A 25,530-nucleotide genomic window follows, 5' to 3' on the forward strand; every position below is an offset into this window, starting at 1 on the left:
ATAAGAAACCATCTCCTTTCAAGATTAAGTGTTTGAAAACAAAATGTTTTTATTTGGAGTAAAATACAACATACATATGAACAGAGACAGATGAACAAGTCGAACGCACTATTAGGAGGCTTACAGATAAATGCAAGGCAGAATATTACAAGCAAAAGACTTGAGAGAAGGAAGCTGTTTTCTGGTGAGGTTACGATAAGAAAGGAGACGAAAACATCTAAACCAATTTCCCGAGAAGGTTGCTCTATTAGCAACTTCCCTGTGCTTTTTCAGGTTATCATCTTAACGTTAAGAATACTGGAAATATTGGAATCTATATTCTGATGTTCAAATTTGTTTCAAGTAAGTTCAAGTGAAATAGTATAACTCCAATTAGTGGCTTTATTTGAAAAGGTCCAGCGCTTCCGCTATAAAGCGTATTTACCTCACTCTCTAATGAACACCCTCCAGCAAAATGTTACTGAGCACTGTTTGCTGAGGTATGAGAAGTCCAGTGTGACACAACATTACAGAATCAGCATGTTTCTTTTTTTTCCCTCCTAATTTTTACTTCCACTGATGCAACTTTCACATATAATGCCACTTCATGGCTACATTAACTATACAAAAGTAACAACTGGATTTTCCACCTCAGAGACGTCAAAAAACTCTAATGTTTACTTTTTTCTTTTTTTCTTTTCTTAACAAAAATAAACACCTTTCTTTGTAGAGAATGGTCTCAGTTCTTCAATAAGCTCCTGTTTGCCATTTCTCAAGGAATGTCGAAGGTTAACAATTAAAAACATGACTACAGAAACTAATACATATAAATTGGAGGTTTATAAGGAATTAAGATAGGAGTTTCAGCATCTTATTAGTATTAATAAAAAGTTATTTTAAGCACTAGAAGCAAAAAATATACCATTCGAACCAAAAATTATTGAAAAATAATACCAGTCTACATTTTCTCTCTATGGCAGCTTCCGATTGATCAGATGTTTTTGATGTTTTAGTCCTCTGACTCATATCTGAGGATTAAAAAAATAAATCATTAAAACAGAGTAGAAAATACCCAAGAGATATTTTCCCTCTAAAGAAAATATGAAATTCAAGTAATAAACTGCTCTCACTAGTGACACATTCCTGTCAAGGCTCACTATGTGACTTAGGGCACAGACAAATGTATATACTTTTCAGACTATTTTCTCCTTTTAAAATTGGCCAGTTTACCAAACAGCAGAATGAGGGAATGACCAGGAACCTACCTACAAATCCCAAAATACCGGCAGAAGTTTAAACAGAAGTTTTAAGTTCCACATCTGTCCTCCTACAGCATGGGTCTAAGGCATCCCCACATTGCCAAAGCTCACTTGACATTTGCAGAATGATAGTCTTCTATGCAATATAATGGGCAGGGTGCATCTTTCTTTACTCAATACAGGCCTAAGGCTCTTTACATACCGCAGACATCTCATTCCCATAAACAAGCATGGAAGAAATAAGATAAAGCCAAAGCATCTGGCACCTCTCCCACCTGTATCTCTGTGTGTGGCACTTGGCAGCTTACCTACCACGCCCATGAATATTTTGTTCCTCTCCATAGTAAATTGTCTCATTACTTGCTGCACTGTAGCTGCTGTTGCACACATCAGTCCAACTCACCTAGCGTCCCTTAAAAGGACTGGCTTGTCAAAAATCAGGGAACTGCCTTCCCTTAAAAAGAAATTCTAAGGGAAAATTTATAGTCTGTTTTAGAGAGCGCTTCACATTTATAAAAACAAAATGGGATCAGAATATGGATCTGGAACAAGGATCCTGTCTGGACAGACAGAGGAGCACCACTTACTTGGAAAGCTTTTTACGTAGATCCTTTATCTGTTCATTCTTCTTGGTGAGAATCTCTTTCATGTTGCGATAGGCAGCTGTTTGCTGAAATTTCTTCTCTAACTCCTACGTAACAATAACACCAACATATTATTCACATATTATGAAAGCCAGGCTAATATGCTTTTTAAAAAAAGATGACTTGCTTTTCCTCCTCAAGTTTCAGAATAGTAGTTTCTCTAACGTACTCAAATTTAGATGAAGACAGCTAGTGTTTTCTAATTAAATCAAGCTAAAAGTCTTCAGAAGACTGGGAATACACTTTTCATTCAAAAATTTCTATGCAGACAAATGGGCAATTTTTAAGTATTCATCTGGTTATAATCACACAGTTAGTTGTGTTTTTGCTATTTTACATATAATGTGCTTTTCCACTGAAATAACAAAGATAGACTGACACAAGTGTGACCCAGTAAACTCTGTATGCTTGTTAAATTACTAATCAGTTAAAATGTGAGTAAGGGTCTCATGTTTACATTACAATAAACTGCTAACCTTTTCAGCTGTGGATAGCTGATCCTGAACCTTAAGCAAGTCATGTTTTGTTGTCACCAAGTTCTCTTCCAAGAATTTTTGGTTTGCAGTAGAGTCATTCAAAGTCTTCTCAAATTGGCATTTCAAAGCTGCCACTTTATTCTCCAGTTCAGTGATATCCTGGTTTGCATTAGTCTTCAAAAGAAGAATATTTAAAATATGTCAAATATATAAAACTGCAAGTGCAAAATTCCAGATAAAGTGGGTACACCTTAATTTTTAATAATTATGTTCAGGCTGTTCCTGTAAAACCTAAATTAGAAGTGCTTTAACTAAAAAAAAAAAAAAATTAAAGCACTAATTAATTTATAACTTTAAAGAAATTGCTAACATGCATTTTAAAGATGGCTGGAATGTCTTCTATACTGAGTTGAGTCTTTAAGTTCTCGTATTTCACTTCTTTAGGAATTAGGTGAAGCCATGGGATGAAGCATATCACAAGAAGTTATTTGGCATACAGAAATAGTAAATTACAGTTTAAGATCTGAATGCCTATGCTATAATGTATTTTTAAAGCAGGTAAAATATCACGGGCGGTTCAAAAGCTGTTAGTGTAATACTGGTAGGAAAGGATGAAAGTGCTAAGGCTTATATTATCAGTCATGTACCAATATCGCACTGTTCTTAGACAGATTACAAAAAGAGCCTCCACAGCTGCTTGTGAAACAACTTTCCTGTTCCCTTGTGAGAAGAAACAACCCAAACTCTTCTGGACATGAGTTCTGTGTCACAAAACATTATATTCATGTTACTGTTCTACAAATTTGCATTTAAAAAAAACCCTCCCAGGCTTAAAAGCTCAAGTTCAAACTCTCAAAAGTATAATGACTCAGGATGAGGCTGAACCAGCAGCATCTGAAAAAAGAACAAAAATCTAAAACTAAGGAAGCTCTGCTCCTTTTTCTATGTGGAAGGTAAGATTTTAGCATTGGAAACCACCTGATAATACTACCTGTACAGAAGAAAAGGTCATTTTGAATTTTGAGACAGAGTCCAAGGCTGCAATGCTGAGAAGCACTATATTGTATAGTGTTTCAGATCAGAAGAGCCAGCGATCGTCTTTCTAAACTGTGACATAAGTCAGTTATGTAAAAATTCTAAATCCTCAAGTTAAACTGATTCAACTGAGCAGTTACTCACAAACAGTGGTTCACACTTGGTGTGTGGAACCATATGAAACTATTAAAAGAAAAACCCAAAGAAAAAAAAAAGGTGGAAATCTGTCGAGCTAAGAGTTAGTCTTTAACAACCATTGTCGTTTGTTTGTCCAAAGAGTTTGAAAACTACCACTTTAATGAGCAACTGGGTTCATGTGACTTTATTGCTACCCATCCTATAAAAACATGCCGTGAAACTGGATAAAATTTAGCATTTTCTCTGAGCAACTAATATTTTAATTGATTAAATAAAGTAGTACATTTCAGCACTATATCTACTAGCTAGTTTCAACAACATATATATGCTGGTAAATAGAAAATGTAAGAGAGCAAATTAGGACATGAAAGCTGCAGAAACTCAGCAGCCCTGACATTGAGGCCCATTCATGTTTAACAAGAAAAGTAGGATGAGATTTGATTCCAATCTTTTAAAACTACAAACACTATTAGCTGGGATTTAATAAACCCTTTTAATATTTTAAACCTGTACTAATTTAAAGCTTAACAAAACAGATAAAGAAAATATTTGCCATGACTGATAAATCAAGTTCCCTATTAAATTATATTCTTGAATAAAGATTTTGAAAGTTACTAGATAAAATTATAACATATTAAGAAAGCCAAGTACATACCATAAACCAGTTAGAAAGCGAAATAAAAAGAAATCAGGATTAAAATAAGAAAATTATAGTGGAAATGTTTTATGATGTTGAACTGGCTTCCAAATCTGTAACTACTTCAGGAATTTTAAAGAGTTAGTTTCTGAAAATAATGGGTTTAAAGTGTCTAATTTTGTTAAAAGTTTGAACAGAAATGTTTTAAGTTTAAGAAACAGATCACACATGAACAAACTTTAGAAAATTCTAATTATTGACAAAATAAAGGTACAAGCTTAAAAAAATAGTAAAGTGACCTGAACAGATTTATCTGTGTCAACTTGCCCGACTTGTATCTTCTTTTGTCTTTTTTTTCTGCAGCAGCAACTCACCATGTTTGCATCCTCATTTACAAAAAAAGATTAAGAACTTCAAGTAGTAAAAATAAACAGTGAATCATTTTTGACAGTATGCTGATATGGGTAGAGCTACATAAAAATCTAACATTTGTAATCTCACCCATGATCATTGACATTTGTAGCAAAACTTCAACTGATGTTTAATATAGGACACTGGATGCTTTTATATAAGTGTTTAGGTTTTTGAATTCTGAAGCGAGAAGCAGCAAGTCTGGCTTGTCTATTTCAGTATCAAGTGTGACAAATGCTTGAAAGAATTAGTGTTTTACTGTTGCTATAAAAAACAGGTTAGATATAATTCTTTCATTAGTAAATGGAAAGAAACAAATAGAGATAAAAATTTATCTCTTAATACAAATATCAGCCCTGAGAATTATGAACTCTGGATTACTACTTCCTGATAGTACCTGGAATAATACTTTCTGATAATCATTTATTATGGTCTTTGTGACACAAAATACATGTCATAAAATCAGCTAACATTCTGGATTATCTGCTGACTGACAGACCAGCAGGAACACGACAATGTCAGCAGGAACACGACGATACTAACTTGAACTTTTGTATTTGTTACAAAAGAAACACACCATACAGACCAGCTTTTTAGATGTACAGGCAACAGTTACGTTAAACGGGGTGGTGGTGGGGGAAATCTCAATTGTATTCACCTTTTGATCTCCTTGGATCATCTGTAAATCCTTCAGTGACTTCTCTAGTTTGGACTTTTCATCTAGTGCAGTTGTAGCCTGTGGTACATCAAAAACGTAAAACCTCAGAAACATTTTAATTGAAAACATGAGAACAATAATCACCGGAGTCTTACTTAGATATTTTTTAATATGTAAAGAGCATTAAGTATCCAAGCTTACAGGGAATTTACCTGTGTTTCTATGGTCTTGAGTCTGATCTTCAACTTTTCATTTTCTTCTTGGAGACAAGCAACTGTCTTTGGGTTAAGGAACAAGAGAAAGTTTTTGAAAACTCTTGTGCTATTTTGAATTTTACAAATATTTCAGGTAAAAAAAATATGCTTCATAGCTTAGGAAAGTAAACAAGCTTCTAAATGCTTATAAAAATGGCCTTCATAAGAAATCAGTAATCCATTTATTATGCTTTCTGCCTCAGTCAGCAAAAAATTTAAGACTCTGATACTACTGTAATATATAGGACCATATAATTTGGCACATGCTTTACTGAACTGAGATTAGGGAGCTCCGGATCTTGTTAATATCAAGATTCATGATAAAGAAAATTGCATGTTCAGAGATGCAAGTCTTATTGCTGCTCATCATTTGTATTTTCAATCAACAGGCAAGTATAAATTTATTCATAGTTCCTGTTTAAGAGAGACAAATACCAGGTTACTGCATATCATGTTCTGCATCACAAGAAATAACCATGATTTATCAGTTAGAGTAAATTCACCACATAAACTTTGAATTATTTCTGAGAACAAAAAAGACATCAGATGCACATATGCAACAAAACTGTTGTGAAACAGATTTTGAAATTATTTTTGAAAGAGAATTACATTGATCTATAAGTTAAATACAAGTCTGAATTCTTGAATCCTTTAATTATCTTAATGGGTAAGAACAATTCAATTCAGACACTGTACTTGACAGATCATTTCGGTAATGCAGGCTAAAAGACAGAAAATGCAACTCCTTGCTAAATTTCTTGGCTGCCCATAACTTAAAAGCATATTGTAAGAAGTGTGGCATTATAAAAAGTTTAGTTGAACCAAATGAGTTCAATACCTAATAAAAACTATTGATAACATTAAATTTTAGAATGTGCTTTGAAATTCTGAAAGTCTTCAGCAAGTGGTAAGTCATTTTCAAAACCAGTAAATTCCAAATTCTTTAAGTGCCCATTTCTATAGGAGGAATTTAACCAACTAACAAAAGAAAAAAGACTGAAATGTAATAGGATTGACTTTGAGTAATACAGAAAATGTCCGATAACCTAATCATTTTGGCCAGCTACACGTTTCAACTTATTTCCTTGTTGGAAGGCCAGCCATCTGCACAGAACAAACTGAATATTGGTTTCTACTAATTTACCTCATTAAATTAAAAAATAAATAATTTCAAAGGTCAAAATGTCTTTGCAAAAGGAAGGCCGATATCGCAATACATGTTAGAGACCATAACCACACAATAAATTTAAGATGCTTTATAAAATTAATTAATTTATTAGCATTTTACTTTACATTCTGAGGTATATTACGTTGGTGTCTATATAGTGACAGGCACATTAAACAAATACTACTGCACAGCTATCCAGTTCAGTTGAATAAGCAGAATGGTCATTAACCACAACTGCACAAACAGACAAGTTCTTACCTTGTTTAGCAGCTCTGATCCACCTTCATTTAGTGGAGCCAGTTTTGGCTTAATGAGATCGGCACTGGGCTAAACAAATAATAAAGGGTAAAAAATTAAATTATACAGATTTCTAGGAGGAAGAAAAGTATTCCTTTAGTCTGTAAAATAATTACTGACAGTCAATTCAGCTCTCTTTTGTAAAGCAAACAAATGACCTTTTATTTCAAGTTCATTTTTACTGGTACCTTGGCTGCTAAGTTATATACTTCACTTTCAGCTAAAGTTAAACAAAAACACTGCATAGAGACATAAGACGATTGCAGACCTGAATTTACAAAAGACTACCGATGAAGCAGCAACCAAAAGACAAAGAGTAAGGAAAACAAAAAAAAATAATTGAGTGATTGCAAGAGTAAATTATTTTTTTTAAACACAGCTCAAAATAATTTTCTTATTTTAAGTATTCATATATAATATATATTAACTAAATATATATTTACGCTACAAACCAAATAAGGTGCAACCATAATCATACAAGATAAGCTAATGTCACATCTGTATTGTGGAATCTTCTCATCTCTTGACTCCATGTTGGGACAAAGCCTTGGGACAAGTGAACGTCCCAGTCTTCCCCCAGTTTCCAGGGGGAAGGGAACCCAGGAGTAGATGCTCCAACACATCCCTGGTCTGGCTGACTTTGAATGAGGTTTATGAGGCATGCCCTGGGTGTGCAAAACCTGCAATCTGGAAACAGCCAAGACCATTCAGTCTGAGCACTGGTGCCAAACTGCGAAATGCTACTTCTTGGAGACTTTCAAAGATTATTTTGAAAAAGGGTGGGCTTTTTTATTTTTATTTTGTTTTTCTCCCTTAAGCAGAGAGAGTCAGTACTAAGTATTTTAAACATCTGTCATAACATAACATGACATTTGATTATGATTTGATTAAAATAAAACTCTACCTTCTTGTTTGAAGATGTAAATTCTGACTTTTCAAACTCAGCAACCTGTTCCAACAATTCTCTTAAAAAGAAAAAATAAAGGGAGGCATTTATTTACTGAAAGAGCTATGGTATGAAACACATTTTACCAGGCTGATGCTATGCTCTTTACTGCATGTAAGATTCTCGTTAGAAATACAGAATGAAGTCCTACTCAAATACAATGAATGCAACAGAACATGTCATGCAACGGTGTATGCATCAGAACAGTAAGATTTACCATCCTTGAATAAAATATAATCTACTCAGACAACAAAGGCTTTTTAATCAAATCCTATCATCTGCTCTTAACTGATTAATTCAAGTGAGAATATTACCAATAAAAACATCTTCCTGACAAATTTGAAATTTTTGTGTATCTCACTACTTTATAGACAGAAGACTTGAAACTAACCTATCATCGATACTACAGTAAAAGAATAGGTTTCTACAGTTGGGAAAATAATGCAAATAGCCAACACTTTGAAGTTTTCTTATTATTGAAAGGCATTCTCTATAGTCTAATATATGTTACCGATTCTCCAATTCAGAGACGTCTGTCTGTAACTTAAGGTACCATTTCTCAGCCTGCGAAAAGAGCTGCCGCAGAAGTAAAACGTTGGTGTAAGTTGTATTTATGAGCTCCGACTCCACTTCACTGTGTACAACAGTCTGCAGTCCATCCAGCATGTCTATCACCTCATCAACTGTGAAGGTCTCCTCAACAAGTCTAAACAGAGCAGTCAAGGTGAGTCATGTATGAGAAAGGTAACAATTTTGCATTGTTATGAGACCCCACTACACAGGTATCACTCTAATATAATGCAATGTCTTTCTGAAAACACCCACTGTCAGTAGTTATTAGATGACCTGGCCCTATGAATTGGTTCTTGTATTTAAATTTTGTCTTGGAAACATTACAATTAAAAATATTACTTCCACTACAGTCTTACATCAAATTTAGACATCAGAAGCATGATATAAAGCAATGTCATGCGGTGACTATCTATGTTAATTCCTAAGAATTTAAACAACTTAGTTTTAGAAGGACTTGTCTTGTAACACCTGCAAAATTATTGGGTCTTTATTCCTCACTAAGAGCACACAAAAGTAAACAGAGAAAAGACACCCCATAAAGCATTTAAACTTGCAATTGTTGCTAGCATATTTTGCTTTACCCTTGCTCAGAACCAGGCCCCCACCCCAGTACCTGCTGTCCTTAAGGTCCTGAAAACAAGAATCCACTGTTTTGAGACACAGGCCACGCTTGAAACGAGCAAAGCGCATGTAGTTGATCACTTCATTCTGGTGGTGCTCATTAAGGCCTAGCTCTGCCTGCGGGTAAGGACATAAGCACAAAGATAAATATACCCTGAAATAAGTAAAAAAGAGCATAAGTATTGTGAAGACTTGCCTTCTGACTAGTTTTCCCGCTTGCTTTCATAGGGTTATGTTAACTAGTATGTTAAAAAACAACCATATTTTCATATGCGTAACCCCTATATACCTCACATAAATGCTCCCCCTTTAAAAGCACCAGTGCTTGGAAGTAAGTCCTCAAGTGATCGGTACCATCAGAAAAGTCATACAAAACCAGACACAATCAGAGGGAAAAGGCCACAAAGCATCAGAATCAGAAGGACTGTAGAGGAGAGGAGGCTCTTTGATAAATATCTCTTTGTATTACACATACACATATGTAATCATAGAATCATTTAGGTTGGAAAAGACCTGTAAGATCATTGAGTCCAACCACTAGCCTAACACTACCAAGTCCACCACTAAGCCACATCCCTAAGCACCACATCTACAGGTCTTTGAAATACCTCCAGGGACAGTGACTCAACCACTTTCCTGGGCAGACTGTTCCAACGCTTGATAACCTCTTGGTCAACACATAGCCAACCTGAACCTTCCCTCATGCAATTTGAGGCCATTTCCTGTGTCCTATCACCTGTTACTTGGGAGAAGAGACTGACACCCACCTCCCTACAACCTCCTTTCAGGTAGATGTAGAGAATGATAAAGTCTGCCCTCAGCCTTCTTTTCTCCAAGCTAAACCACTCCAGATCCCTCAGCTGCACCTCATAAGACTTGTGCTCTAGACCCCTCACCAACTCTGTTGCCCTTCTCTGGACACGCTCCAGCACCTCAAGGTTCCTCTTGCAGCCGGGGGCCCAAAACTGAACACAGTACTGGAGGTGCGGCCTCACCAGTGCTGAGTACAGGGGGACAATCACTTCCCTAGTCCTGCTGGGCACATTATTTTTGATACAAGCCAGGATGCTGTTGGCCTCCTTGGCCACCTGGGCACACTGCTGGCTCATATTCAGCCACCTGTCGACTAACACTCCCAGGTCCTTTTCCACCAGGCAGCTCTCCAGCCACTCTTCTCCAAGCCTTGTGACCCAAGTGCAAGATCCAGCAATGTTATGAATAATGTAGCTGAACAATATATTTTTTATAGATGTACTAACAAAGTACACAGGAAAGTACATTATGTTTCTTCGTTAGTTTATATGTAAAATATTGAGACTTCTCATGTAACCTTAAGTGAGAATCTGAATTTGTTTCTCAACATCCTATTGCCCAGAAACAAATATTCCCAGGGCAAATTAAGGAGGAATCGCTTTTAGATCTGACTAACTAGCTCTTCTACATATGCATCTTTTTCTAAAGAAGGAATATTGGCATGGCCAATTGCATTATAATAAATCTTGCTCATACAGGTAGCACAAGTCACAAGGAGGCACAAGAGGACACAAATGGGTGTTTATAATCACAGTCCCTGGAGAACTGATGAAACCAGAGGTGAATTCATTCACTCCAATGTACTCAGTGTACTCCAATGTATTGCTGGTGTTGGAGACAGCAATGTAGCAACTCAGACAAAAGGGTTAATGTGATCACATTGTCCTTATTAATCCGGCTGCACAGGATGGCTCCAGTGAAAATGCAATACCTGGATGAACAATACTGAAAATGTGAGCACAGACCTCGACTGCCTGGAAATTAAAGGCAGTCTAGGAAACAGCAACAGCAGCAAATAAAACAAGCCCTCACTACCTGGTTGCAAGTCCGATGTCTCCCACAAAGTCCCACATCTCGCAAATAAGAGAACGCATGAAAAGTTTAGTGTTCTCTTTGCTATCGCTGGGTTTGCTTTAGCTGAAAAAGTTCTATTCATTACAGACAGAAAGGAAGCCATACGCCAACACCAGTGCCGAAATCTCACAATCCAGAGAGCAGCTACAAAAGGACATTAAACTAATGAGTAAATACACAAGGGCAGGCCAAAGCCACGTGTGATCTCCAAGCGCCGTTAAGCAACCGGGACATCAATTCCTGCAAACATCCCAAGTCCCGCTAGTCCCCGCAGGGTCCAACAGGGCTGACACGGATGCCCAGGACGGCGGCGGCAGCAGCGCCCTGGAGCGGCTCTCACACGACGAGGGGTCGCCTCTCCCCGGCAGGACCGGGCCGAGCCGAGCCGCCGCCCTGCCCAGCCTCCGACCGACGCCGAGAGGCTCCTCACTGCTACGGCGCGGCCCGGGGAGCAAAGCCGGCCAGGCAGCGACGCTACCGAAGAAGGGGCGGCGGGAGGCATCTCCGGTACTCACCATGGCGGCCCAGGCCCTGGGACGGCTACGGGCCGGCGGTTGCCATGGAGAACGAAGCCTCGCGAGCACCCTCGCCGCGCTCCGATTGGCGCCGGTTGGGTCACGTGACTCTCTCCGGCAGGAGGTGGCGGCCGTTTCCCTGGCAACGTCCGCTCCGCCCTCTGCGCATGCGCAATGACCACTTCTCCCCCCCTCGCCCCCCCCTCAGCCCAGCGTCCTGTCAGGGCGGAGCGGGCTCAGGCGGGAGTCTGGGGTTCCTCGGTGGGGTTTGTGGGCTGCTGGCTTTCCCCCTCCCCTTCCCCGGGGCGGCCTGCAGACCCCCAGGGCCTGCCGCTGGGCGGGGCGGGCAGGGCAGCGCTGTTGGGCCTCGGCTTGTGGCCGCGACGGGATGGGCCGACGTCGCTCGGCTCTTCCTTCATCCCGATGGAAACGGAGGCGGGAGCAAGCAGGTGGGAGGCTGTGTGAGGGTTTGGGTTTTTTTCCACATCTGTTTTTTGGGTGGGCTTTCTTGTTGTTTGTTTTTCTTGAGGCCATCACGAAATAAAAGAGTTGTTCAGCTTTTGAGACCTTTGCTTCTCTTGCTGTTCAAATACGAATGACTGAATGAAGGAGGGAGGGAGTCTCCTGGGGAGGGAAGTTCTGGCAGTTGGATGGAGGTGAGCAAAATGCATGGGAACGTCTTAAAATTATAATAAAAAGGTAAGTGGGTAGGCATTGATGAGCTTTGTAATCGATAAGCCAGTTTTGTTTTAAGAGCCCAATTCTGCACTGAGATTTTTGCATTCAGTATTACTGCAGGACATGTTACATCTGGTTCCTGTTACTGCAGTGATCCTGCTGAAACCGAATACCTCTGATGCTGAAGCCTAACGCTCCGATACCGCTCTGGCGTAACGGAGTAAGCACTTGGATCACAGAATCACAGCATGGTTGTGGGTGGAAGGGACCTCTGGGGTTCACCTGGTCCAACCCTCCTGCCCAAGCAAGGCGACCCAGAACTGGTTGGCCAGGTCTGTGTCCAGACAGCTTTTGAATATCTCCAAGGATGGAGACTCCACAACCTCCCTGGGCAATCTGCGCCAGTGCTCAGTCACGCTCACAGTGAAAAAGTGTTTCCCGATGTTCAGGGGGAACCTCCTGTGTTTCAGTTGGTGCCCATCACCTGTGGTCCTGTCACCGGGCAGCTCTGAAAAGAGCCTGGCTCTGTCCTCTCTGTGTCCTCCCTTCAGGTATTTATACACATTGTTGAGATCCCCCTGAGCCTTCTCTTCTCCAGGCTGAACCATCCCAGCTCTCATAGGAGAGATGCTCTGGTCCCTTCATCATCTTTGTGGCCTTTCACTGGATTCCTTCAGTAGTTCCATCTCCTTTTTATACTGGGGAGCCCAGCACCGGACACAGCGTTCCAGGTGTGGCCTCACCAGTGATCTGCTGGAGTCTCCTCTCTTAGGGAAGCCACAGCAAATTCTTGGCTCAGACAAAATTAATAGCTGGCCCCTATTGAGTCTGCTCTTGACCAGCACCCTCAGATCCCTTTCCGCAGGGCTGCCTTTCAGCCACTCCTCTCCCAGTTTATACTTCTGCCCAGCATTACTCCATGCCAGGTGCAGAATCCAGCATTAGGACTTCCTAAATTTCATGCCATTAATCATTGCCCAATGCTCCAATCTAGATCCTTCTGCAAGGCATCTTGTCCCTTAAGACAGTCATCAGCACCTCCCAGTTTGGTGCCATCAGCAAACTTGCTAATGGTGCATCCAACTCCTGCATCCAGGTCATTGATAAAAATGTTGAACAGGACTGGCTCTAGCACTGAGCCCTGAGGAACGCCGCTGGTGGCTTGTCTCCAGCCAGATGTAGCCCCATTCCCTGCAACCCCTTGAGCCCTGCCATTTGGCCATTCCTTCACCCAGCACACTGCCTACCTGCTCATCTCACAGCTGGACAACTTGCCCAGAAGTATGCTGTGAAGGACAGTATCAAAATTTATACTAAAATCCAGAAATACTACATCCACCCCCTTCCCTTCATCCACCTGGCAAGTGAAATGTCAAGACTTAGGAACTTACTGTACTGAAATGTCAAAACATTTAAAAGGGAAATATAAAAAAAATTCTGTCATAAGAATCCACATTAGTATATTTGTGATATAGTGTCTCCTCACTCCTCCTGACTTCAATTTAACAGTGAGGCAGAGAGAGAATATACAAGTTTTCTTTTAATATGATCGCTAAGGCTTGCAAAGTAAGAACAGGTACAGTTAAATTAGAGACCATTCCACAAATGACACTCCTGTGATCGTTTAAAGCGACTCAGCTGAGTTGCTGGACGCTGCTGGCTGCCCATGGGAAATGGCAGTTTCTGCTGTCACAAGCGTGATTTACCATTACCGGGCCTCCCATCTCTTGTGCGAAAGCACTGATAATACTGTGCGTGCTGACTTAGTTCACTGAATTAAACCCATTAACCCTCCTTACTAGAAGTTAGGTTTGGCTCTGTAAAACATTTCAATAAATGAAGTTATTAAAACGTACGTCTAAACTAGGATGGTCTGATGCTGTTTAAAATGGTGAAGCCTAAATACGTTCTTTTGAGTGAACGAAGGTCTGGAACGTTTGTGCAATTCATTTTGAAAAACTCAATGGCTGAACACTTCTTTGAGAATTTGAGAAAATGACTATGCGCCACATCTAGAAAACCACATTCTAGCCCCCCCCGCCAAAACACCTAATCTATCTAAACTAAGTTTAGTAATTCACAGATTTCAGCATCAATAAAAAGGACAAATGTGTCTTTCTCAAACTACGAAGTCAGAGAGACAGGGCTTTGCAACCAAAGCTCCCCACAGGAGCATCCAACCTTGTGTCTGCCGTGGTGACCTTCTGTGACAGCAGGGAGGGGGTAGTCAGACCTGTGTCATTGCAGGTGGCTTCTGCCAGTACCTTATTTTCTGGAGGCCCAAGGGATAGGATTCACGGGGGTGCTGTCTGCGCTTCCACCTGCAACGGGGTCAGCTGGGGGGAAGTTACAAAAATGCAACATACCCTCAAAAAACCCCACCAAACAAAACCAAGAAACCAAACCAGGCAGGTCTTACACATCTCAAAATTTACAACTGAACTCACAAACACTTTTGATCATTGTAGTGTCTCTGTGCCCCTGCTGGAGATGGGAATAAGGATGGAAATCCCCAGGAAACCCTGTGCGTAGCCTGCATAAGCAAGTAACATGGCTGAAATTGCATTATTGGTGGAATAAGAAATAAAAAAAAGATCTACAGAACCATGCTTTTGATTTGCAAAGTGTTTGCAAGTGTCTAGGATGGGAATGATATTACGCAGGGTCTTCTTTTCTTTGCTTGAAGGTAAGAGAGACTACTCAATGGAGAGCAACTCTTGCTCGTCAGGAATAGCCCAGGTGCTTTGTCTTCCCTCACTTTGGGGAAACAGGAGACAACTGAGGTGAGTTGTCATGTCCAGTCTTATGTTCCTAGGACTCGCCTCAAGTGTTTTGATCTATAGGAAGTTCCTAGATAACATGGTTTGCTTGAGTACAAGAGGCACTGGTCTCACCGAGTGCGAATATCCTCCTCGTAGAGGACGGCGAATCGTGGCGGTGGCCTCTCCTAAACAGACCAGCTGAGGGGTTGTTGAACATGTGAAATAGCCCGCTCGGAGAGAAGCGGGTTCATGTCCTCCTTTTACTTGGGGAGGGGAAAATAAGTGTATTAAAAGACAGATTTAGTAAAAACACAGTGCAGTTTTCACTGTGAAAGAAGGAAACTTCTCGGTCAGCCTCAGCAGAGGGTGTAACCCCAAGTTTTGTTCCATTTCTGCAAAATCTTTGCAGCACCTGATCAGCCCATCAAGCCGAATACGTCTCTGCCATTAGCACATGCACTAAATGAGGAGCTTAAAAAAATCGTCCCCAAGTTGTGCTTTAAATTAAACACCCTGAAGCTAAAGAGAAGACGTATAAGAAATGCTGGTGGTTTTCATTTTCCCACTTACTTTCAACAAAGAAGCAAAAAAGCGTTACACTTGCAAGTTCTCTTGGTGAGCGTGAAAGCAATGTATTTGTAAGGAAAACGGAGATGCTTAGCTTTGTAATGATACGAGCTGGAGGGAAATCATTAGTTCTCTCACGACGCATGCTGCCATCGCAAGAACTGAGTGCACCATCTCTGTTTTGGTTAGGAATGAATTAACTGTGGACAACACTAAGCAAGGACGCAGACAGGGAGCCGGCTTGGGAGAAATGTGGCAAGAGGATTTGTGATATTCACGCTGTTCTCCTGCTTCTGTTCCCGCTGTCGGGAGGGGAAAAGTGCCGTTGTCGTCAGCGACACTCACTTAAAAAATGGCACATGGCAGAAAAATAACGAACAGGATGAGCAGCCGCCCATGTTCTGGTCTGCAGATCTATCTGCCCAGGGACTTTTTAGGACAGAGGAACCGGCTGTGTGAAGTGGGTAGGTTAAGTTATACTTACTACTTTGCTTCGAGGAAGAATTAAGCTGAGTCTAATTAAAGTCACTTGAATCCAGAACGTGAGGGCTCAGATTCATGGAGAGACCAAAGGATGTGAAGAGCCTTTGCCTCGCGGGCATGCCTTTATCCTACTGCAGTTAACACAACTCTCCCAATGCTGAGTCACCTTGCATCGCACCAAGGGCCAAACTAGCTTGAATTAAGGGTAATTACGATGGCTCAGCTGTCAGGCAGCCATTTGCCAGCCCAGAGAAACTGGTGCCTGAGCCCAGAGGCTATGCCTGCGCTGTCACACCTGTGCTTTCCATAGCTGGTGCCCTGGGGTTTAGCTGAGAGCTGGTCCCCCACCCCTGTTTTCCTTGCCTAGGGGGTCCAGAGGTGAAAGTGGCCACACGCCGTACAGAGGTACCATCGCATCCAAACCTACGCCTGTTTCAGGAGGAGTTTCAGGATGGCAACTAGTTGTTAAAGATGCGCAGACACCTTGGCAGGGATTTTGCAGTTGAGCATGGAGTACCCTGGGCTCCTTCCCCTTGGAAGGGGCTGCCACGCTGCCGATGCTGGAGCGTGGTGTCGAGTGACAGCTGAGCCCAACCCAAAAACCTAGTCCGAGTCATTGTTTTCTTCATAATTGGAGCTGAGCCCGAACTGCAATTTGGAACTTTTCTTGAAGTGTGAGCATCGGTCACAGCCGAACACCATCCAGCATTTAAGCAAAACCCTATGGCGCTCGGGGTCCCGGTAGAGAGGGGAATTTAAACCACCGCCATTTGCATGCCAGCTTGCCAGGAAGAAGACGTAAGCTGCGCGAGTTCTTATACTTCTTAACCACTTCTCACTGCCTTCCTCTTCAAAAATCTTTCCTGCCACACTCTTCTGGATGGTTGTCATGTAAGACATGCCACCAGCACGTGTGATTGCCTGCAGTCCTGCCTTGTGTCTCCCCAGTTTCTGTGGCAGGATCAGCCTGGCCTTCCTTCTCGAAGGTGGCGGTATTTCCATTTTGCTCCGGGCTGTTGGGCATCATACAGACCCTGCGATCCCGTCCCCTGCTCGCTTGCAGCCTTGGTGGGCAGCCGTGGGGAGCTGCGCCTGTGGGACAACTTGGAGTGGGCAGGACGAGACCTTCCTCCTCGCTCCTGTCCCAGCCTGACCTGGTTCTCCAGTTTCTTGGTCAGGGATTTATTTTTTTTTCCCCCAGTGAAAGTGTTTTCCAGCAGGACATGGCCACGCTGGGAGTAGACTCTGATTTGCCCAGTGCTATACGGTGCACACGAGCTGAAAAATGATGGTATGAGAGGTCTTCCCTTTGCTCTCGAAAGAGCTTGCCAGGAAAAAAAAAAACAAACAAAGAAAAACAAAGAAGAAATAAAAAAAGAGAAGATCACCATCTGTGTTCGAGCCACCTAAACCATGCAAACCACAGAGAAAACAGCCTGTGACAGGTCTAATTAGGCCGGGGTCCGGGGAGCACACACCCACCTCAGCCTACAAAAAGCCCAAAGCTCCATTGTGGGTGTAAAGAGCAAACACCGCGTGCGGCTGCTGGGTGCCACGGCCAGGCTGACCCCCTTGCAGCGACCGTCCCGGTGAGTCCCCTCCTCCGCGATTCATGTCTGTCTTTTCCACATGCAGCCTCTGTGGAAAGGAAACCAAATTACAAATTGCCTTTCTTTTTTTTTTTTTTTTTTTTTAAAAAAAAAAAAAGCTCGTTTCCCATTGAACCCACCCCGTTACAATGATCTCTCAGATTGCAATTTAAGGCAGGTCTGACAGCTCAAAGCAAATAACATTAAAAAGCCTCCTGGGAATGCTCAGCTCTGCACCCTCCAGCAGATGCTGCAGTGACGTTTTGGAAATGGGTACCAGGGAGAAATCAGTAGCTCACTGACTGACGGCCACCGGCCACAGTCACCTCTGGGCTGTACGTGTCAGGTCTCAGCCTTGACAGCCGAATTTTGTGCCGCTGTGATGGGGACGAGGCACTGCTGGTTCGAGATTTCAACTGGCTGGGGAGTTTCCAAAGTGAGGAGTCGCAGCAGGTGGAGCGCGGCAGGTCCGACATAGCTGGGAAGGATGAGTCAACACGCTCAGCACAGCGATTCCTTAAACTGCAGTTTTCCCCCCAAAAAATCAGCAAAAAGGGATTAAATTAATTTTGATTAATAAGCAGCCCCTCCTCGTCTCAAGGGGTGGTCTGTTGCTTGTCAATGTTCCGTGTGCTGTCAAGTTCACCGTAGAAAAAAAATCAGGCGCCGGCTAGAACACCCGAAAGCTCATTGTATCTAACCCCACACTATTGTTATTATCAATATGACCCGTTAACAAGCGCAGCAACAACGACAAAGCAAAACCCCGGCACCCGGCGGCCGCTGCGGCTAGCACACTGCCTGCTCTGCGCTGCAGGTGAGGTCCTCAGGCTTTGCTTCTTGGACGGCGGGAATATATCTCGGATTCGTCAGATTTTGGCTCTCCCCGTATTTACCGTGATGAGCACGAGCCTGCCTGTGACGAGGGGACAGGAGTGGGTGCACCCTCCCTGCCTGGGGTCGGTCGGCCCTCCCTGGGCTGGAGCCAGGCAGGGACAGGGACGGGGACAGGGACGGGGACGGGGATGGGGATGGGGACAAGGAAAACCCTTTGTGGGGCTGTTGCCGCCAGAGACTTTGCCATGTTGACCCATGGCTGGGAGAGGAGTTTTGCGCTTGTTTCCGCAGACCTACCCAACACCATTGGTGTATGCAGGGTTACGACCAGTCTCAATTTCTGCATCTTAGTATTTATGTGTGGTATATCTGATTTATAGGCGTTATACAGGTGCTTCCTTTCAGCCTGCTCACGTATTTTTACTGGTGTAAATCCTGCACCAAGCTGTAGCATTAGCATGCTTTGGCTATTTCTTTGGTTATCTGCTTTGAAAAGAAGTCAAATAAAAAAAAAAATAGATTTTGAGGTTTCTGCATCAGAAATTCAACTACTATGCACAGGGTACAGGTGGCATTGTTGAAAGCCAAGTGCTAGATTTATACCTGTACTTGGAAGTCCAGGGACCAGCACAATTTTGGGTGCAGTTCTGTGTCTTGATGGAAAACTTAAAAACTAAGAGCACATACTTGTGACTGGTTTTATTTCTTCAATCTGCTTTTAATCAAATACTGTGTGCCTAGACTAGTGCTCTTTTGTTGCAAAGATCTCATGATGCCAACCTCGCTCCGAAATAATCCAGATGCATTAAAGTTGCTTCATGAAGGTAAAAACTGGAAGGATTAGCCCTCAATCTGTGCTTTCTGAACACAATAATTTCTAAATAGAGGAAAACAGCTGCATTACACCTTTTGGACCAGATTCCAGCAGACGTTTGCTGCAAGCCTTCGCTCCAGCACCGAGAGCTGGCAAAGGGATTAAAGGCAGCTTGGGCCAGAGGGTGCCACAAACCCCCAGGCACCAGCACAGGCGGGTGGGTGCAGAACGTGTTGAATACTTAGGAGTGCGTGACTCGCGTCGAGCCCACCAGGCTCAGCTACCTTCTGTGGTGGGAGACCGACTCGAAAAACAACCTGCAACAGGAAAAAACAATGTTTTCTTGTTTATCGGGGCATAATGATCTGCTTTGCAGGCCGACAGCAACGAGCATCACGCTTAAACTCACAGATAAGAAAGAGATGTCGCAGGCAGAGATTGTCAGTCGCTGCAGAGGGTGTGAATACTTTCACACTGCAAACTGCTGCTAAAGGCATGTACTTTTCCTTGTTAGTTACTAGACAATTCAAGAGGCACATTTCATTTATTCTCATGAACCTTGTAAGATATGGTGCTTTCAGATGGCTTTCTTTTTTAATGTGTGCACTGGGGACTCTACATCTTATTAAACATGAGATCGCAGTGACTCTAGTACGTCAAAGGACTTAATCAGCTCAGTGCCATAGAGAAGCCGAAGACCTAATGTAGGCTAAATGTAAATTTGTAAAATGGAAACATCTAAATAATTCAAATGAGTGACATCAATTTCTATGTGGTTTGTCTGTCTCCCAGCCAGACTCATTTCAAAGGGTTGAGGTTTTCCTTAAAAGAAGAAGAAGAAGAAGAAAGAAAAGAGTCACAGCTCTTCTTCAAATCTGTTTCGAAACAATTGTTCTCCCCCCACCTTTCCTCTCCCGAGGTTAAGGTGTCTTCTTCAAGACTGCGGAAAGATCTGGCCGAAGATGGAAGTTGCAAGCGTAGTGAGTATACAGCTATGGTGCTGTGTGATCTCCAATTTTCTCCCCCCGCCCCCCTCCTTTGCCTCCATCATTTTTCTGCCTCTCGGGAGCCATCCCACTGTAGCAGTAATATAAAGCCTTCTTCCCCACCTATTTCCAACTTGGGGATTTTGCATTTTGTTATGTATTGGAAGCTGCCAAACCAACAGTGGTTTGAATGATCTGACAGACAGAATGCTCTCACCACCTGCCATTTTAATAACTGAAGTTGGCTGGAGGCTGTGAACTGCTCTTTTGTAAAGAGGTTGTTACTCAACGGGTCATTTTTATAAGTCTCTGCTGTGCCACATACCTCGAGCAGTCTGAAACGCCCTGCGCCTCGCTGGCAGCCTTTGCCCATTCCCACCTAAAATGGAATATGTTGGGGATCTTCATCTGGTGAAAAGGTGGGAATTTATGCTTTACTGAGCCACCTCTCAACACAGATTGACCTGATGTCCCATTACAGGTCACCCAGCCTGGCAAGACCAACCTGGATTACTACAGGAATGACAGCGCAGGGATGTCCCTGTATGGGAACCCGGTGAACGACACAGACTTCATGTGTGACAAGAGGCAGGTCAGGCAGTTTGCTCGAGCCTTCCTGCCGGTGTGTTTCTGGCTCATCTTCTCTGTGGGCACGGTGGGAAACGCCTTGGTCGTGCTTGTCTATTGCAAATACCGCTTCAGGAGGAGCACGGTGGACCGGTACCTGCTGCACCTGGCCATCGCGGACCTGCTCCTTCTCTTCACCCTTCCTTTCTGGGCCAAGGCCGCCTCCGATGGCTGGATCTTCAAGAACTTCATGTGCAAAGTCGTCAACAGCATGTATAAGATCAACTTCTACGGCTGCAGCTTGTTTCTAACCTGCATCAGTTTTGACAGGTACATCACTATTGTCCAAGCGATGAAAGCTAAAACTTCCAAGCGAAGGCGGCTCCTGCGCAGCAAACTCATGTGCTTGGCTGTCTGGCTGACGTCCGTCAGCCTGTGCATCCCAGAGATCGTGTACAGCCAAAGCACACGGGTGGGCGACATAACAGTTTGCAAAATTACGTACCCACCAAACGTCAGCGCAGTCTTCAGAGTTACTGTCCTGGCCTTGAAAGTCACAATCGGATTCTTCTTCCCACTCTTTGTCATGGTTATTTGTTATGCCCTTATCATCAACACCCTCCTGCAAGCCAAAAGATCCCACAAGCAGAAGTCCCTGAAGATCATCACCATGATCATCACCGCTTTCCTCGTCTCTCAGTTCCCGTACAACATTCTTTTGCTGGTCAAAGCCATCAACACCTACACCAGGGTGGCCTACAGCTGTCAGGCTGCCGACCGGCTGGACGTCGGGCTGCAGGTCACCCAGAGCATTGCCTTCCTCCACAGCTGCCTCAACCCATTCCTCTATGTCTTTGCTGGGGAGCGGTTCAGGACGGCGCTGGGCAGGGTGATGTGGAGCAGCGGCTGCCGCTGGAGCAGGGAACAAGAGCAGTGTTCCTCCGCCTGCAACAGCCAGGAGCACAGCTCAGACTGGTCCTTTGCCATGCTGGGCAGGCGGCGGGTGAGGAACTCGCTGACCCTCAGCACCCATTTGACCTCCTCGCTTACCCCTCCGCCTTGCCAAGTCCTCTTGTAAGTTATTCTCACCCTGTCCTCCCCTCTGGAGGAGCACCAAACTCCTTGGAAACCACGTGTACACCCCAAAGACTGTCTCAGAGGAGCGGGGAGGGCTGGGTGCTCCTGGCATGCCCCGTCCTCACCGTGGGGGACCCAACGATGGCTGAAAGGAAGGGAAACCTTTGGCAAGGGCAGCAAAATGGACCCATACTTGTCGTAAGCAGAACTGATAGAGGATAAAAGCTATTTTTATGACAGCTGTAAATACCCGGCCCATCTGCAGCTCAGACCACAATCTGAAATAACAAGCCTCGCAGGGAGGCGATAATCATAGAACCATAGAACCATAGAACCGTAGAATCATAGAATTGCAGAATCACAGAAGATAAGCCCAGCTATGGCAGCAACAGAGGCAGATGAAGCAGGATGAACCACCGGTCCATCCATAGGAAGCATCAGGAGGGGGTTCAGCCTGCGTTTGCTGTCCATCTGGGGTCTCTCACGGGGGTGGCCGGGCTCAGGAGCCCTGTTTGCACCTACATCAGGTCGCCTCCACCGTGAAGGAGAACCGCCTGTAGCTCCTCCACCGGTTTATTGCAGGAGGGAAATGCTGCCCTCTCTGCCTGTGCAGACGCAACTCCATTTTGCTGCACGGGTGGTTCGTGTTGCAAAGGAAAGCCGATCGTTCACGTTCATAAAGTAGTCATTGTATTAGATCTATCTTGCTCCTATATTTTAGCTGTGCAAGGTAAGGTGAAACTGCGTACAATTTATTTGCTGCGGTTCCTGTTGTGGTACTGGCATTTTGTGCGGTCCCTGCACTGACAAATCACACCCTCGCAGTACAAATTCAAGGACATCAGAGACACTATCTGTCCTGGAGATAATTCACAGAATGGTTTGGGTTGGAAGGGACCTTAAAGATCATCTAGTTCCAACCCCCCTGCCATGGGCAGGGACACCTCCCACTAAATCAGGTTGCTCAGAGCCCCATCCAGCCTGGCCTTAAAAACTTCCAGGGATGGGGCTTCCACCACCTCTCTGGGCAACCTGTTCCAGTGCCTCACCACCCTCACAGGAAAGAACTTCTTCCTGATATCACATCAGGGACACATATTTGCCACACTGTGGTGCGTAGCCATAGTAAAAGAAAACCCAAAACCATGGTTCAACAGACTGCGGGTTATGCGTTTGCTAATGGTGAGAAAACATATTTAGCCCAGGGCCAGTAAGACAGAGAGTAATTAAGTGTCAAGCCCAATGTTAATGAAATACGGATTGAGACTTCAGGATGGTGAAGGCAGTGGTTCCCCAAAGCGATGTGCTGTGATGCACCCCGCAGCTTCCATAAGGTTTTTGGCGTGATGGTGCTGGTACCGTAATGGTGCCCGAGGCCACAGGGCACCGCGTGGCCATTCCCCCTCACTCGACCTCTCCCGGCAACACGGCGTCCCCTGTCCTGCCTGGCCGGAGCGTGCACCTCCCAGCCTTCAACCGCAAGTTGTAGTGCTCAGGGGGCTTTCTTTTAAATAATCATATTTGACCCGGTTTACCTCCTGGTGATTATTTCTTGCAGGAAGAAAGTGCTTTTCATTGCGCATTAATCATTAAAGCGTGTCGATAAACACGGGTTTTCTGCAAGGTTTGGCACTGCTTTTCTAGCTAATATGTAGGCATATATTAATATCTAATATCTAAGCAGACAGGGTTCTAGTTTCACATATGTTTGTTAGGATTTTTTTTAAATTTTTTTTAACTTTTCCTTCGAGAAAAAAATGGTGAAATATGTATGTATTTTTTACTATACGTGTAAGGAGGCTTTGGGGGTTCTTTGTGTTTTGTGTTGAGCTCAGTGCGAACGGAAGCTGAGATTCTGTTAAATAAAGGCACTGCCACATACAGCGAGGGGTGAACCGGTTGTTTCTTGCCCGCGCGTCCTTCCCAGGTTTGGATCCGTACCCATAACCTCTTTCCAATGACGGGATTTACCCCTCCCGAAAAAGGCCAAAGGAAAACTTTGCTAACAGGGTTTATCCCGTGCTTTAACCCTTGGGGTGTGGAAGCCGCAGCTGAGGACACCACGGGGGCCGGAGTGGGTTTTGGCTCCTGAGGCGATGGGTGGGGTGCAGTTTTGGGTGAGGAAGTGAGGGTGGGTTTCAGAGGGTGTGGGAGGATGGAGCACGATGGGGGCAGAGGCTTCCCTGCGGCAGCTGAGCCCCACCACCCCTTCCTGGGGATGGGGCAATGGTGCTCCTACCCAGCGGGTCCTCCCAGCCCCAAAGGAGCCCTCAAGCTGTGCAAACAAACAAACAAACAAACAAGTGTGCAAACCTTAGCTGACACCGACCCGCCATCCTGCCGGGTGCCCTCGAGCATCTCTTCCCTACACGGCATCCTGCCGGCCCCGGGAACTTGAATTTTAGGGCCTTCTCAGAGAAGGCAAAAGCTTCTCCGCCCTGCAAAACGCGGTGGGGAATTTTCATGCTTGGTCGGCAAGCGAAACTGTTGACGGAGGTGAAATGGCAGCGATGAACTTTCAGCAGTTTGGGGCGACAGGGTCATCCCCGGGTCACACACATCCCGCTCTGAGTCAGGCTGTTCCTCGCCTCTTTGCCGGGGGAGCCGGGGGGGCCAGATTCCCCAGCTTGGGGTGGGTTTTCCCTCGTGGGTTCTGTCCCGCTGGGGCTGCCTGAGGTCTGGCAGCTGCTGGTGGCTTCCCAGGCTGCCGGCACCCCCCAAACTCGCCGCCTCCAGCTGCAGCCTCATCCCTGGCAGGGTCCCTCACTGCTGGCCACCACACAGCAGGGACTCGGTCATGGAGGCGTCTGCTGCCATTGCCCCCTCCTCCATCTGCCGGGGGCCTCTGTCCTTCAGCAGCACAGCTCCTTGCAGCCAAGACCTCCCAGGGCTCCTCTGTTCCTCTGCCCTGAGGTTTTAGCTGGATTTATCCCACCAAAATCCCTCTCATGCCTGCTGAGGTTGTCCCCAGCCTCCAGCTGATGCTGTCTCCCCACACGGCAGGTTTCCCCAAAGGCAAGGGGCGTTGCCTCCTCAGCCCCACGGCCCCTCACACCTCCCATGGGACGTGGGACATTGCCTGCGCCTTACCCACAGCTCCAGCCGGACAGTCGCTGAGAAGTTCTGGGAAAGGCCTGAGATCTTCCATGGCTCCTCTCCACTATCTTTAAGGCCATTTTTCCCCAGATGTTACCAGTTTTGCGTTGCAAAACTGGCAACAAACTCCTCTGTTGTCCCTTTTCTTTGAAAGAGCAGCTGGTCTTGTCTCTGCCCTGAGCGTTGCGTCATAACCCCGAGACCCTTCAACTCCTAGACATCACCTCAGACTTCTGAGAGCCAGAACTGTGCCAGCGCCCCAGATTTCACCCTGGTGGGAACTGGGCCAGACCTGCCCGCTGGCCTAACACCCCCAAGCTATGCAAAAGCTGGGTGCTGCGCCGTAGCGGGGACAGCCACAGCAGCAGCTTTGGTTTGTCCTCGCTTTGCTACGGTGAAGGGCTCAGAGGTGGCTGTGACCGCGGTGCAGGCAGTCACGTAGCATGGCGCCAGCCTGCTTGTGGTACAGGGAGAGGAAGTTAGGAGAGACGATGAGAAACTTTCACTCTCTGCAGGCAAACTCGCCTAACTGATCATAGATAGAATCATAGAATTGTTTTGGTTGGAAGAGACCCT

The 25,530-nt window shown here is 44.4% G+C and overlaps 2 protein-coding genes across 3 annotated transcripts; one reads left to right on the forward strand and one right to left on the reverse strand.

Annotated features, from left to right (window-relative positions):
- Window positions 1–868: 868 nt before the first annotated feature.
- LZTFL1 (leucine zipper transcription factor like 1) lies at window positions 869–11,583 on the reverse strand. Of its 2 annotated transcripts, none has more exons than XM_054191031.1 (10): window positions 11,499–11,583; window positions 9,089–9,213; window positions 8,414–8,608; window positions 7,861–7,921; window positions 6,918–6,986; window positions 5,450–5,515; window positions 5,238–5,315; window positions 2,359–2,532; window positions 1,826–1,929; window positions 869–1,007 (listed from the first exon to the last, which is right to left on the reverse strand). In XM_054191031.1, exons 1-10 carry the CDS (start codon window positions 11,499–11,501, stop codon window positions 989–991), a joined length of 894 nt encoding a protein of 297 aa, XP_054047006.1. In that variant the 5' UTR covers window positions 11,502–11,583; the 3' UTR covers window positions 869–988. The 2 variants fall into 2 exon arrangements, with proteins under 2 accessions (XP_054047006.1, XP_054047005.1); XM_054191030.1 differs by having other exon boundaries at window positions 11,414–11,508.
- Window positions 11,584–20,169: 8,586 nt separating this feature from the next.
- Window positions 20,170–21,859, forward strand: CCR9 (C-C motif chemokine receptor 9). The gene is made up of 2 exons (XM_054192763.1): window positions 20,170–20,208; window positions 20,696–21,859. Exons 1-2 carry the CDS (start codon window positions 20,191–20,193, stop codon window positions 21,857–21,859), a joined length of 1,182 nt encoding a protein of 393 aa, XP_054048738.1. The 5' UTR covers window positions 20,170–20,190.
- The last annotated feature ends 3,671 nt before the right edge of the window (window positions 21,860–25,530 follow it).

This window comes from Rissa tridactyla, chromosome 2 (assembly GCF_028500815.1).
Source record: "Rissa tridactyla isolate bRisTri1 chromosome 2, bRisTri1.patW.cur.20221130, whole genome shotgun sequence".
Lineage (NCBI taxonomy): Eukaryota > Metazoa > Chordata > Aves > Charadriiformes > Laridae > Rissa > Rissa tridactyla.